The sequence below is a fragment of the Cricetulus griseus genome, chromosome 3 (genome assembly GCF_003668045.3).
Source record: "Cricetulus griseus strain 17A/GY chromosome 3, alternate assembly CriGri-PICRH-1.0, whole genome shotgun sequence".
NCBI lineage: Eukaryota > Metazoa > Chordata > Mammalia > Rodentia > Cricetidae > Cricetulus > Cricetulus griseus.
Genome location: NC_048596.1, coordinates 118,481,054 through 118,495,964, shown reverse-complemented (window position 1 = coordinate 118,495,964; position 14,911 = coordinate 118,481,054). Strand labels below are relative to the sequence as shown.

The 14,911-nt window shown below is 48.9% G+C and overlaps 1 protein-coding gene across 1 annotated transcript; it reads right to left on the bottom strand.

The window, feature by feature from the left end:
* Positions 1-1,883: 1,883 nt before the first annotated feature.
* On the bottom strand, positions 1,884-14,065 carry Hapln3 (hyaluronan and proteoglycan link protein 3). The gene is made up of 4 exons (XM_027408183.2): positions 10,683-14,065; positions 7,096-7,464; positions 3,349-3,651; positions 1,884-2,570 (listed from the first exon to the last, which is right to left on the bottom strand). Exons 1-4 carry the CDS (start codon positions 10,804-10,806, stop codon positions 2,287-2,289), a joined length of 1,080 nt encoding a protein of 359 aa, XP_027263984.1. The 5' UTR covers positions 10,807-14,065; the 3' UTR covers positions 1,884-2,286.
* Positions 14,066-14,911: the final 846 nt, after the last annotated feature.

The window sequence follows — 14,911 nt, the reverse complement described above, 5'->3', positions numbered from 1 at the left end:
GAGGAGCTTCCACCATGTGCCCCAGGATGCTGAGCCCAGCGGCCAGCCAGGCTGACCGTAAATCCCAGCCAGATGATGTCTTCTTCTTGTCGCTTTTTGTCATATAAGGAATCCATTAAAGAAGGAAAAATAAAATACCCCACATTGTGTGTGCCCCAACTCCCCAGACCACCCAAATTATATCTAATTTGTTCCCTCTGCCCCCGCCCCCAAAAAATGCCAAAGCAAATTTACTGTAACCCGTGGACTGAGTTTAGAGACATTTCTTCAATCTCCCACCGTGCCTTTCCAGGGACCAGTGCAGGGACAGGGTAAGAAGGAAGGGGTTAAATTAATAAAGAAGATTATTTTTTTGTTTCCTGACTTAACCCAAGAAGAGTGCAATGGTTATTTCACCTCCAGGGAAAGTTAGGGAGGTAGGAGGAGGAGCTGGAAGGAGACAGGACAAGGTGTGGGGGAGGTAGGGTGGCCCCAGAGCATGAAGGACTCAGAAGAGACTAACTATGGCTTAATATGTTGGACAAAAGGAACCGAGGTCTGTGCCATCTATGAGGGAAGGAGCCTGGGGTGGGGGACAGGCTGGCCAAGGGGAAATGAGGTTGCCTTCCCTCCAGGGCCCCTCTTCTAGTGACCTCTCACCTGGGTCAACCATCACCCAAGCAGCTGTCATTCCTCGGCTGGACTGGGTAGGGGCACTTCCATCCCAGGGGTGCTCCACCGTCCCCTTCCCTCTCCCCACCCCGGGACGGTGCAGGCACCAGTGTTCCGTGCACCTATTTATATTTTTGAAAACTAAAGATTATGATAATTATAATAATAAAGACATTGGAAGAGATCTATTTCCTTTCTTTTCCTTTTTTTTAAGTTTATTTTATTTCTTATTTAAGCAAAAGTTGAGGTGACCATGATCTGGGACCTCCATGGAGTCATGCTTTGATCTCAAATGACCCCAAAATCGTGTGAGTCCTGTGTGTCCAGTCACATCTGTTCACCTCATTCTGGCTGGAGTGAAACCATGTTTGATGAACACCTGGATAAGATACAGGTCTGGTTCCTGAAGCACCATTGTTGGGGTGAGGAACAAATACACTGCATGGATTCTCAGCATCTGAGACCCTTCAGAAGGCACTGGTGCCCCTGCCTCACTAAAGGCACCTTCTACTCTACTCCTGAGCCCCTGAAAAATGGGCCATCATGGGGTGGTGATGGCCAATACAGGAGCCAGAACCCCAGCAGCTGGGCCAGCACCCGAGGCAGGGTATGCTGTAGGATAGACAAGGTCAAAACCAAACCAGCATACAGGGGCAGCCCATGGGAAGACAAGAAGACAGAAGTGACCCACACGTACCCTGGGTCGAGATCCAGTCCCGAGACTGAAGGAGACAATGGGTCAGACACAGAGGTCGGCTAGAAGGGAAGGAAAGAATCATAGCACCATTTATTGGCCAAAGAGAGTTACACACACCCAGAGGGTCACTCCCAACAGGGACATGGAAAGGACAGTCCAACTCTAGAACCAGGAGAAGAGGGAATGTTCTCCCTTCCCTAACCCTCCCCACAAATCTAAAGACCTGTGCAGAAATAAAAGACTCAGCACTCAGCCTTATGCCTCCTAGAAGCCAAGGAAAGGGGGATAGCTGCAGCTACTGCTCATGCTGGGCACCAGTTTCCCCAGGTTAGAGATGCCAGCTGTACCAGACATGGCAGAGCCTTTTAAGACCAGTGAACTCAAATGCCCTAGACAGCGATGCCAAGAGAATTAAAAGTCTGGTCTGTAAAAAAAAAAAAAAAATCATAGTAATATCTTTAAAATGTTTACATTGTCAGGCAGTGGTGGCCAATGCCTTTAATACCAGCACTTGTGAGGCAGAGGCAGGCGTATCTCAGTGAGTTCAAGACCAGTCTGGTCTACAAATTGAGTTCCAGGACAGCCAAGACTGTTACACAGAGAAACCCTATCTGAAAAACAAACAAACAAACAAAAACAAAATGTCTAAACTGGGATGTATAAAAACAATACAAGCCGGGCAGTGGTGGTGCATGCTTTTAATCCCAGCACTTGGGAGGCAGAGACAAGCCTATCTCTGTGAGTTTGAGACCAGCCTGGTCTATAAGAGCTAGTTCCAGGACAGGCTCCAAAGCTACACAGAGAAACCCTGTCTTGAAAAAAACAAAAAACAAAAAACTAAGCAATGCCAACCCACAAGAGATAAGTGGGCCCTTGTGTCAGAAAGTCGGCCCAGGAAGTCAGGGGCAGGATAGGATGCGCAGCTGGCCATCCTGATGCTAGCGCTGGCGGTAACAGTAGACACCATAGCGGCTGTGTGGGTCTGGGAAACCGAATGTCCGTACTCCAGGCTCAGGGGGCCCGCAGTTGGGACGGGGGTGAACTATGGGGTAGCGGGCACTTCCATCTGCCAGCCAGCCAGCATCACAGCGATCCAGGCCACGGAACTTCCAAGCAGCAAAGAGCTGGCCCACGGTGGAGATCTGTGCGCCATCTTCCTGGCAGGCCTCCCTGGCTTCCAGCAGCGTCAACTTCCTGGGGTGCTCCAGGTAGTACACCCACCCTGTGGGAAAGTGGGGCATTTGAATGCTGTAAAGCAGAGGAGGCCGCAGGGCCTGTTACAGGCAGGGAGAAACTGCCCTATGGAAGTCTCTATGGGACACTTTGAGGGGGCACCTTTCAGGGCCTCATCCCACCTCCACACCTGCCACAGAACTAGGGTTGCTCTAGGCATTTCTGTACTCCCCCGCTGCATTCTGAGTGGGCACCTAGACTGGACTAGTCTCTCACCTGCCACTTACCGAGCACCTACTATGTGAGCACCTACTACGTGCCAGCAGACACTTTTTTTTAAGTAGCTGAGGATGACCTTAAACTTGAACTTCTGATCCTCCTGCCTCTATCTCCCAAGTGCTGAGATTACACTACAATGCCCAGTTCAGGAGGTACTAGGGGTGGAACCCGTGCCTTGTACACACTAGGCAAGAACTCTACCAGCCTAGCTACATCCTAGCCCGGCCAGACACTTCTGAGTATTTTTGTTTCTGTACTGAACACATTTCTGTTTTCATTTGTCTTTCAATGAACGATAAGGCTGGTGTTTAGAGAAAGAAATGGTTTGTCGGTGCTGACCCACAGCCCAATACTCAGAAGATGTCTGATGAATAACCAATGGCAGCTGTGAAGCATCAAGAGCAAAGCGGTGGGAAATGCTAACGCTTCAGACCTCGGGTCAAGAGGCAGGCAGAGAAGGCTCTGGAAGCTTCACAGATGAGTTGGCCCTCCCTCAGGTTCCAGAGGACTATCAAGCAGGCAGGTCTGTGCCAGGCCATTCCACTCACCCCTGAGGACAGCCGTGAAGCAGAACACATCATAGCGGTGCAGGCGGTGGTGGCGCTGGCCGTAGCTGCGAACACCGGGCGCCAGGCCGAGGCCTCCGCAGGGCTGCCGGGGCAGCGCTATAGGGTACTGCACGGAGGCATCCTGCAGCCAGCCGGCATTGCACCAGTCCAGGCCCTCCTCCCAGGCACGGAAGAGCTGCTCAAAAGAGGCCACCACAGCGTCCTGCTCCTGGCAGGCCTTTTGGGCCTCGTGGAAGTTGAGTTGGTAGCGCCCTTCTCGGGGTTGGTAGGGAAAAACCACACCTAGAAAGGAAGGAAGGGCTCAGAGGGGTCAGAAGAAGGAAGCCAGAGCTCCCCACCTTCACTGGGATGCACGCCGCATCCAAAACACACAGACACCGTTGCAGGCATCAGGTAACTCAGCAAACCCCTGACCTCCTCTACAAGGTCTAAGTCCCATGGCAAGCCTTCCCCTGCCTCTCGCCTTCCTCCTAGAACTGAGCAGAGTTCCCAGAAAATACATACTGGCTTGTGAGGTAATTAATCCTTCAAGTGATGTCTCCAACTATAGAATAGGATAGAAGATGAGGCCATCCTCCCTCTGCCCGGTTCTATGAGAATCTATATATAAAATGGCACTATCTGCACATCCTCTAATATATTTTAAATTAACTGTAGACTGCTTAAGATCCCCACACATCACTTCATCCTCATAGTTCTGCATGGTACTTGGCCTGCTGTGAGCTCAAGGCTTGGTTTTTGAAACTTTTTGCATTTGGGACATGGGGGCATACTTTTGATTTATGGGTTGGTTTATTTCTCTAATTGCTTTATTTATTTATTCATTCATTCATTCATTCATTCATTCATTCATTCATTTGAGGGCATGTGCATGAAAGTCAAGGGACAGCTTACAGCAATCAGTTACCTCCTTCCACCATGTGGGGCCTGGGACCTGAACTCAAATTGCCAGCCTTGGGTCACAAGTGGCATTACCCATTGAACCATCTCACTGGCCCATACATATAGGTTTAATTTGTGCAGGAAGAACCACGGACAGGAAAGGCCAGATGTGTGTGTCATCAGCGCATAGTGTGAAAGTTCCTTTGGGGGGAGAGGGGGCTGTGCTCAATGGTTTTATGTCAACTTAACACAAGCTAAAGTCTGAGAGGAGGGAACCTCAATTAAGAAAATGTCTTCATAAGATCAGGTTGTAGGAAGGCCGATATAACATTTTCTTAATGAGCAATTAATGGGGGAGAACCCAGTCCACTGTGGGTGATGCCATCCCTGGGCCAGTAGTCCTGAGTTCTATAAGAAAACAGATTGAACAAGCCATGGAAAGCAAGCCAGTAAGCAGCATCTCTCCATGGCCTCAGCATGAGCTCCTACCTCCAGGTTCCTGCCCCGTTTGAGTTCCTGTCCTGACTTCCTTCAATGAATAACAGTGTGGAAGTGTTCCAGAACAGCTTCCAAACCCACAGAGAAACCCTGGCTTGAAAAACCAAAAAAAAAAAAAAAAAGAAAGAAAGAAAGAAAGAAAGAAAGAAAGAAAGAAAGAAAAGAAAAGGGCAGAGTCTTACTGTGTAACCCAAGCTGGCCACAAACCTGCAATCCTCTTGCTTCAACCTTCTAAGCACTGAGATTACAGGCATGAGCCACCAAGCCTTAGTGCAGAAATTTCTTAAACAAAAGAAGCTGGGTGTGGTGGCTGATGCCTCTAATCCCAGCACTGGAGGTAAGGGGTGCTGAGACTGAGAAGTATCATAGTATAAGGTCATCCTGGCATACAGAGAAAGGTACCCCTAAAACTGCAGGCAAAAGGGTGGTGAAGGGCCCTTAGGTAAAAGAGTCCTGAGGCCAGGGACACCCTGGGGCAGGGGGCCTCCTTCCTGGTGGCCTTCCTAACAAGGTCACATGTTCCCCTCAAAAGTTAATATTCTAGCAGGGTGTGCTGCTTCACACCTGTAACCCCAGCACTCAGGAGACTAACACAGGAGGATTACCAAGAGCAGTGTGGCCCTCAGAGTGAGACCCTATCTCAGAAAACAAAAGCACAAATAAAATCCATGTTACTGTGCATGTTCGAAATTTTACTTTATAGAAAGCTGGGGGTTTATTTTTGTTGTGAGCTGGGTCTGAACCTAGGACTTCATTGACACTAGATACCATTCTCTGACTGATGTATATCCCCAGCCCAGTGTAAAGATTTTAAGCATCATTCAGTCCATATCAAGTTAGAAAAAGCCTAAAGGTCCAGGAGGAGGCCCTCCTTGGCTTGTGCTGTTTAGAAGCAAAACCTTGAATAAACTTTACCCTGTGGCCAGGCACCTGGTACAGCCAGGCTGAGGGAGCAGCACAGCTTATGGTCGTCAACTGGACGGGTAGGGCAGGGGTGTTGGGGGGATTGTATGCCTGGTCCTGCCCTAAGTTCCCATTCCTTGAAACCCTAGGAATGAGGAAAGTATTGAGGACTCCCTGTCTCTCTAGACAGGCACTGATGACCTTTTGCTCTGATAACCCAGAGTTCAGAATGACCAGTTTGGCTCCTCTGAGCCACCATCCCCTCTAGGCTGGCGCTGATAACCTTTCCCTCTGATGACCCAGACTTCAGAATGAGCAGTTTGGCTCCTCTGAGCCACTGTCTCTAGGCTGTCCCTGATAACCTTTCCCTCTGATAACCCAGACTTCTGAATGAGCAGTTTGGCCCCTTTGAGCCACCAGTTAGGCCCTGTAGGCTGCGATGGTAAAGATGCTACAGACTCAGGGGGATTTTTTTCCAGTAGGCAAGTTCACTCTCAGTACTAGAGGCAGGTAACAAAGGAACTGCCATTACTTGCCTGATTATTCCTTTGTCTGTACTCGAGAGACCCAGGGCTTCACAGATGAGCTCTGCCCAGGGGCCAAGATAGGAGTGGGCTAAGATGGGGTTAGAGGAGAGAGATGAAAGCATGCTGCCCCACCCAAAACACAAAGGAGTCCGAACAACAAAGAGATATCAACCTGGAGCCATCTGGCTCATAGTTTCTGGCTGGCTCAGACAGCACTACGTCTTTTTCTAAAAAATAGGAGATTTTTATATAAAAACCCAAAGATCCCAATGCATGGTTTTATAGCTCAGTGACAGACCATTTACCTAGCATGACCAAGATGCTGTGTTCTTATCTCTCACACCACACACACACACACACACACACACACAAATATGCGCGCACACCCAATTTCATACTTAAATATGAAAATCTAACAGCAACAAGTCGGCATTCTGAATTGGCATCATAACTAGCCTGAATTAAATGGCTTTCTTTACACAGGATGGAGTTCAGCAGTGCTCCCGGGGCTCTACAGTCCCTACCGTCACCCACTGGCCCTGCCTTGTTCAACTGTCTTGCTGACTAACCCTGTAAGAACCCCAGTTCTAGATCCAATGAGCTGTGGAACCAGCTCCCATTTCCCTCTTTCTGAACGAGACTGAATAAGAAGGAATAGGAGGCTGTGACTTCTGAAAGTTGTTCCTTGGGTTCAAACACCACTTCTGCCACCTGTCAGCTACACGACCTTATATAAGTTACTTGATCTCTCTTCATTTCCTCATCAGGAAAACAAGAGCCATGATACTATAATAATTTCCTTTTAGGGTTGTTTTGAGACTTAGATGTGCTTACCTGTGTAAAGTATACAGGTCTATGCCTTCTCTGGGTCCTCTCCCCCTCCCTTGGGTCCCAGTGGCATCTGTCAGGGCCTCACCCCGAAGTTCCAGCTCTACCAGGCCACTCTCGTCCTCCAGCCCGTCAATGACCTCGCAGCGGTAGCGCCCAGAGTCCTCCGGCCGCAGGTCCCTAAGCTCCAGCGAGACTTCTTGCTGTTTGCCCTGACGCAGTTGGACTCGCCCTTGGTAGTTCCCAAAGGAGCGGTGCCTTTGCCCAATGGCCACCAGCACATCCTGCTCTGGGGATCCATTCTCTGATAGCTTCCACCACTTAACACGCACATGTCTCGGGGATGCTAGGGCTGGCTCATAGCGGTAGTGGCAGGGCAGGGTCACACTGGCTCCTCGGTGACTGAACAGGGACTCCTCGGTCGTCTCTACCACCAGTTTCACTCCATTGAATAGGCCTGGGAGCAAGGTGGGACACAGATGCACCAACGGTATTACAAGGATCATACATACCCTCATCCTAAGCCACCTGCCCCAACCCTCCAAGTGCCTGCTGCTCCACTCCTCCACATACCCACTACCCAGCCATGTGACTTCGTGCCTCTTCCACTGAGCTGTGTGTGATGGCAAACACCTGTAGGAAGGCTGAGGCAGGAGGATTAACATTAGTTTGAGACCAGCATGGACTACATGCAGTGAAACTCTGTCTCAAAAAAAGAGGAGGAGGAGGAGGAGGAGGAGGAGGAGGAGGAGGAGGAGGAGGAGGAGGAGAAGAAGAAGAAGAAGAAGAAGAAGAAGAAGAAGAAGAAGAAGAAGAAGAAGAAGAAGAAAGAAAGAAGAAAAAGAAAGAAAGAAAGAAAGAAAGAAAGAAAGAAAGAAAGAAAGAGAAAAAGGTACCATCGGTTCCTTGAATTTGTGCTGGCCTTGCCACCTGCTTGCTGCTCGGATGAAAGGTAGAAATGACTGACCCACTGTGCCTGTTCTGAGGCTTCTCCAGGGACATTCATTGCCAATCACTACGTGCACAAGCCCAGCCTTGCCTGCCTAGAGCACAAGAGACTATGGGAAGCTGAGTCTGTCTTCCTCAGCTGGCATCATCCTACACCAACCACCTGGGAGGTGACCCTCTACCCAATAGCAGGTCATCTGCAAGTCCTGAGATGGGATAGTTAGGAGACAGAGGGGACACCAGGAAGAACAGAACCCCTCGTTCTCCTGCTTTGGATCTCTGACTCTGCCTGACTAGCACGAGGCATCTCCGCATCACTGCAGAACTACGCCTACCCTTTCTGGGAAGCATCACTGATGAGATCATCAAAGAGCTGAGAGTAAGAGGCTCAGCCATACAACCACCACCCATGGGCGAGAGAACATTGTGGGAGAGGAGGAGGAAAGGACATAAGAGCCGGCAGACGGGGAGGAGTTTTGTCTTCTGGACAGGACAAGGCTATTGCGCTCAGGAACTCACAGAGGCTGTGCTTACCTGTGGTCACCTGCACAAGATCAAACCAGCCAGAATTCTGGCATAGATGCCAGAGATGATCTCCGGGCCCCACCCCTTACAGAAGAGATGCTGGCAGTTGTTGCTGGGGAAAGAGAATCATTTTCTATGGAGGATGTGGCCCTGGTATCCATCCATCCAGTGGATGGCCCCACACAGGAGTACATATGGGTAGCATTAACTGGACTTAATGGGTTATAAAAAAACAAAAATAGTCAGGCTTGGTAGTATATACCTTTAATCTTGGCACTCGGGAGGCAGAAGCAAGCCAATCTCTGTGTGTTCAAAGCCAGCCTGGTTTGCATGGCATGTTTCAAGCCACCAAGGAGATATATTGAGACCAATATCAAAAGAAAAAGAAAAAACACATGAAGTCAGGAGGGTGACATTGTGAGATATAGAAAAGTTGGGGAAGTAAAATGGGAAATAGATGTGATCATATTTCATTGTACACCTATATGAAGTTCTCAAAAATAAAGGGAAAAGGGGGAACCAATTTCTAAAAACAGCTATTAAGCCATGGCCTCCTTGTCTCCTGTGACCCTTGTGTAAGCAAGGGTCCCTAGGATCAATGCCTTTATTTCTATCAGCACTCCCTACCCGAGCTGCAGCTGCTAGACCAGCACATGCCTTCCCTAATATCAAGGCTCAGATGTACTAGGTGGCTTCATGACCCCCAGATCCCACATTCAGCGACTGTTGGGACCCTCAGGGATGCTCTCCCAACACCCACACTGAAAACTCAGTTCATCTTATTCATCCATCTTATCCAGAGTTTCTTAGCCAAGAAACTCTGAACTGTCCTAATTTTTTTTTTTTTACTGCACAGTCTGGCAATAACTGAGAAGACACCCACCCCACCCCTACCCCTACCCACCCCTACCCCCCCTACCCCACTCCTATCCCACCCCTACCTCTCAACCTCTCCCTCACCCCAACTCCACTCCTATCCCACCCCTACCTCTCCCCTACCCCTACCCCACACTTCCCCCCATCTCTCCCCCACCCCAAGACTCTGAGGAAGACTGGGGATACACAGCCCCAAAGAGAAGCAGGCTGTAGGACCAGAAGAAACAGAGCTAACACCAAAGCGCTGGGCCATAGGGCTCAGTTATTGGGTCAGCAGTTTGTTTCTCACCAAAACCTAACTGACAAGCTAAGCCTAGTGTTTCCTGCTTGTGATCACAGACCTTAGGAGGCAGAGACAGGAGAGTCAAAGCTGTCTTCAGCTACATAGAAACTTCAAGGCCAGCATAGGAAGCTAGGGGTGTGGCTCAGTTAGGAGAGTGCTTACTTAATAGGCACAAGCCCTGGGTTTAGTCCCCAACAATGCATCAAAACCAGTGTAAAATTGCACCTGTTATCCCAGCACTTGGGAGACAGAGTCAGAAGGATCAGAAGTTCATGGCTGTCCCCAGCTATAGATCAAGTTTGATGGGAGCACAGGCTATGTGAGTGTCTCACAAAAAAAAAAAACAAACAAACAAACAAACAAAAAAAACACCTAATTTTAAGTGCTAGCTGCCATAACAGCCAATAAGAACTTCATCAAGGGACAAGACAGATACAGTGAGTGAGTGAGTGAGTGCCCTGTTTCAAGTGTTCCTGAGACCCTTCCACAATGGCCTCCAGAGAACACAGCACATCCTCCTTTTCACAATCTGGGCCAACTGTCTAGCAGTGCTCCTCCAAAAGACCCAGCTATTCTGACCAAGGCAGGAGAGTGTCAGAACTCAGGGTTCAAATGACAGAACTCCCTGAGCAACAGAACTAGGTTGATAGGATGGAAGAAGTCACTGAAGCTACACAGTGACTGCGATCTCAAAAGTCCCCTGCCCGGGGCCACCCAGCCAAAAGAGATACAACTGATATTCAGACTCATATCTCTGTGACTCCAGTGTCTGTTCTGCAAGGGACCCTGGGGTGGTGACACTTGGGCTGGATCACAAAGAACTAGCTGTTCTAAGAATGAGGGCCACCCCAAGAGAACTTGGTCCTGTGTGTATGGTACCAGCAAACTCAGAGTATCTAAACCATCTTCTCCCATCTTAGAAGCAAGTCTGATTCACCCTTGGAGTCCCAGACAGGGAAGATCCTGCTGTCTCTGTCCCAGTCTGAAACCTGCATATCACAGCAGGAGCCAGAAGCCAGGAGCCAGGCCTGGGAGCCACCCACCTTCCCCATAGCCATGGCCCAAGGTCCTGCTATGCAGGCCATTGGAATAGTAGAAGCCATTGGAGAATGGCAGTCCCATGACGCAGGAAAGTGACAACAGCAAGACGAGGAACAGCAGGCCCATCCTGGCCAGGATGGTGGCAGGACCAAGGTATGTTGGACAAGGCTGGACCCAAGGGCAACTGTAGAGAGAAAGAAAACAAGCCAATTACAGAAGCCCCACTACAGGGGTCTGGGACCCCTCTGTTTGCACCCTCTCACACACTCGCTCAACAATGCATCCTAGAACAGCTCCGCACTCCAGATGCTGTCCTCAGAGCCCAGCAAGAACAAGCTTCATAGGGGAGAACTGCACCCATGGGCAATAGGCACACGAGACCACCCAAGCAGTCTGAATCTTTTAAGGAAACCTTTTAAGGAAAACAGATCAAAGGTTATGAACAGCACCTTTTAAGGAAAACAGGGGAGACTAGAATAGAACATTCCAGGGCAGGTTTCATGTTTAGTAACAATAAGTCTACACCACGAAACCTGTTCCAACACAGAAGTGTCTGTGTGGGGAGGCTATGACAATGAGACATTTATTTTTAAGACTACAGCAAGGTCAAAAACCATCTGAGGCTAAGACGGCTCAGCGGGTAAAGACGCCGCCTGTGCAGATATGAGTTCAACCCCTATAAGCCATAACCTCCAGAAGGTGGAAGAGAACCAACTCCACAATATTGTCTAACCTTGACCTGTGCACTATGGTGTGTGTATGTTCATACCTACATATATATAAATATTCTTTTAAGAAGTTTGGGGGGTTGGGGGGAGGTGGTGTTGTTTTAAAGAGGGTTAGTGAGCTTGCCAGAGAATGGTCTTGAACTCTTGATCTTCCTGCCTCTACCTCAAAAAGTATGATACTTTAAAGTAGCTGCGTCTTGCCAGTGAACCTGTAACAGTGGTCACACCCTTTGGGTGTGACTTCAGGCGGATGGAAGTGGAAAGCGTGGGCGTGGTCTCGCTTGGGCAGGCTCTTCCTCTTGGGTCAGCCAATTGGGTAGGAAGGATAGAGAGGCACTCCCTAGGTTCTTTATTATTATCTGCATAAATGTTCCCCATTAAACACCCATTTACTACTTATCTTGGGTCTAGTGAAATCATTACACCCTTGCCTCCACTTTAATATATTTTAAAAACAAAACGAACAAACTACAGCCCATAGGCCAGCTGTCTCCTGAGTGCCTACCAACACGGCTCCCCAAATGCTGTTTGTGCACACCTATAATCCCAGCACTGAGGAGGGGGAAGCAGGAAGATCAAGAGTTTAAGGCCATCCTGGCTCACATATACAGTTTGAGGCCAGTCTGAGCTACACAAGACCATGTCTAAAGATGGAAGTACCCAAAGGAATATTGAAGCCAGCAATTTTCAGGGTGGAAAGGGCAAACTGGTCCTGGTAGGGCACAGGCATCACAAGGTGCAGAGGCCAGGGGCAGGCATGAAGGATGCTTTCCATTTGTTTCCCCAGGCCCACTGTCAGGACATATCCATCCCTGTGGGTCACTTGTCCTGCCCCACTTCCAAATGGATTTAGTCGATGGGAAGCACCGACAAGATGTGGAAGAAAGGAGATAGTATTTCTTCCCCACTCCCTCCCCGCCAGTGATCACACCCTCCCAACAGGGGTGAAACGTCTCTGTTTTATGCCTGTCATTGCTCTTTAGAAGCCATCCCTTGATTGAAATCTCCCTGTTGCAACCATCTGGAGTGAACTCTGCTTCCTGCCCAGTCCCTTACTGACATGGGAGAAGGAGTCAGTAGGAACTCTGAGTACCTTGGGAGGAGGTGAGCCTGATGCCTACTCTCTGTCCTGATAACTGCAGACGAAAGCTTGAAGTAGGTGAGTTCCAGAGTCAGACTCACATCTCAGGAACACCCTTTTGGAGGCAAGCAGGAGGCAGGCGGGTGGAAGGCAGGCTTCCATGTAGCAAGAGCAGAGTGCCCACAGACCTTTGCGAACAGAACTGTATGGTTATGGGGAGGGATGTGGGAGGATACTCAGGGTGTCATTTGTGACAAAGCAAAACACACAATTTCCACATTGATTGTAAACATGTGGCCTTATGAGAATGTCTGTGTACAAGACGAGAGGAGGCAGGGGCTCGGAGAGAGGGAGGAAGGGAGGGAGGGAGGGAGAAGAAAAGAGGGGGAGAATACAAAGCAAATATTGGCCTGTGAGGGTGACCAGACTCTGAAGGAACATTGTTGTTTACAGAGCAATTATTTCTTGCTGGAAAGCAGGAGTGGATGCAGAGAGAGCTGAGGTTTGAGTTCACTCTCTTCTTCCATGTACTTGCAGGAAAGCTGAGGTCTAAACTTAGTTACTGTGCCGCGACAGAGGGCAGAGCTCTGCTGACTCAACAAAGCCTCCTGATCAGGAACTGGAAGATCCTTGTTCAAAACTAACTCCACTTCAGCCATCCCCCAGTACCAGTGAGCAGTTTTTCACAAGACCCTCACGGTTGCCACTGTTCAAGACACTCTGAAATGAAGTGGCATCACACTGACATATCACCTCTCCGTATTCTCCTGTACACCGCGCAAGTCATCTCTAGGTCACTTATATCTAATTCCGTATAGTGACTATTATATCGTGTTGTTTGGGGGGCTAGTGACAAAAAATGTCTATACTTTTTTCTGCTTGACTATCCATCTGAGGTTGGTTAATGATGCAGATACTGCCCGGAAGCCCGCTGCTCTTCACTGTGTGACTCTTATGGCTGCAGCTGTGAGGTGGAGATCATAACTCTTGCCTGGTGTACTTCCATCAGGTGCCAGTTTGCTCCCAGATACGGGCAAAACATTATATGAGCAGAAATAGCCTGTGTGGGTCTGGGCCTGCAGTGAGGCCTACCGGAGAGGCTATATCCTGATGCTCTCTCCAACCTGCTGGTTCCACAGAGATGAGACCCACAGCCACCTTGCAGCCTGGACATCCTCTACCACCAATGACCCAGGGACAAGTACCCTTGAACTGAAACTACAGCACATTGAGCATTTGTCAACACAGCGCAGCCTCACTGTGTTGAAGGCCCTCACTCACTTCACACTGCTACAGTTCGAGCGTGACACACCCTCATAAGCTGTGTGTTTAAATACTTAAGTCCCCAGCAGGCAGTGCTGCTTTAGGAGACTGTGGAATGCAGCCCAAACAAAAAATCACAAAACTTACTGAAACCATTATGAGATCTGGGGATTTGCTGTGCCATATGTGAGCAGGTGCCCATGGAGACCAGAGGTGGTGTTAGATCTCCTATAGTTGGAGTTATAGGCAGTTGTGAAGCCACCCAATATGAGTGCTGAGAACTGAACTCAGGACCTCTAAAAGGACAGAAAGTGCTCTTGACTGCTGAGCCCTCCCTGTGCCTTTTTACTTTTATCTATTTTTTTAATTTGATTGTGTGGTTCTCAAACATGAGCTATGTAAATGACCATGTCATATCGCAATGTCAAAAGGTTAGACACACTTGCGCTGGTCTTAGACAGAGGAAATGGTGTTGTGGAGAATGACCCACCCTAGTTCCATCCAAATACGTCTACTTCCTGCCTGCCGAGGTGATGACCAGCTATATCATGCTTCCATTGCTCCAGTCACTTCTACCATCGTGTCATCCTCACCACGGTGGACTGTATCCCCACAAACCGTGAGCCAGTCCCTTCCTCCTTAAAGCTATTTCTTGTCAGGCATTTGGTCACTGCCTCAAGAAATAACTAATACATATCAGCTGCTAGAATAACAGCAAAAGCAGCCGACTTTCATGAGTGCTTATCATCTGAGTCCTTGCTACAACCCTCCAGATGAGGTTATCAGTGTCTTTGTTTATTTAATGTATTCTTGAGACAGGGTCACTTATATTCTAGGCAGATCTTGATCTTACTCTGTATCCTAACCCTCTTGCCTCCACCTCCCAAGTACTGGGGTTATAGGGCCTCATGTATGCTAAGCAAGTACTCTACCAAGCTATGCCCCCAGCCCAGTATGTGGGAGCCCACAGTGACCCCATTCTATCTTGACTTAAGGTCAGAGAGTTCAAACTTATTCTTGCTCCTCAAGGTCAAATAACAGGATGTTTGGCCAAAGGTGCTACTATAGTATGAAATTACCAATACGGAGTCAGGTAGAAATATAAGGGTATTTAATAGGGAAAAGCCTTACTTACAGAGCGAACCAGCCAGCCGGTGGT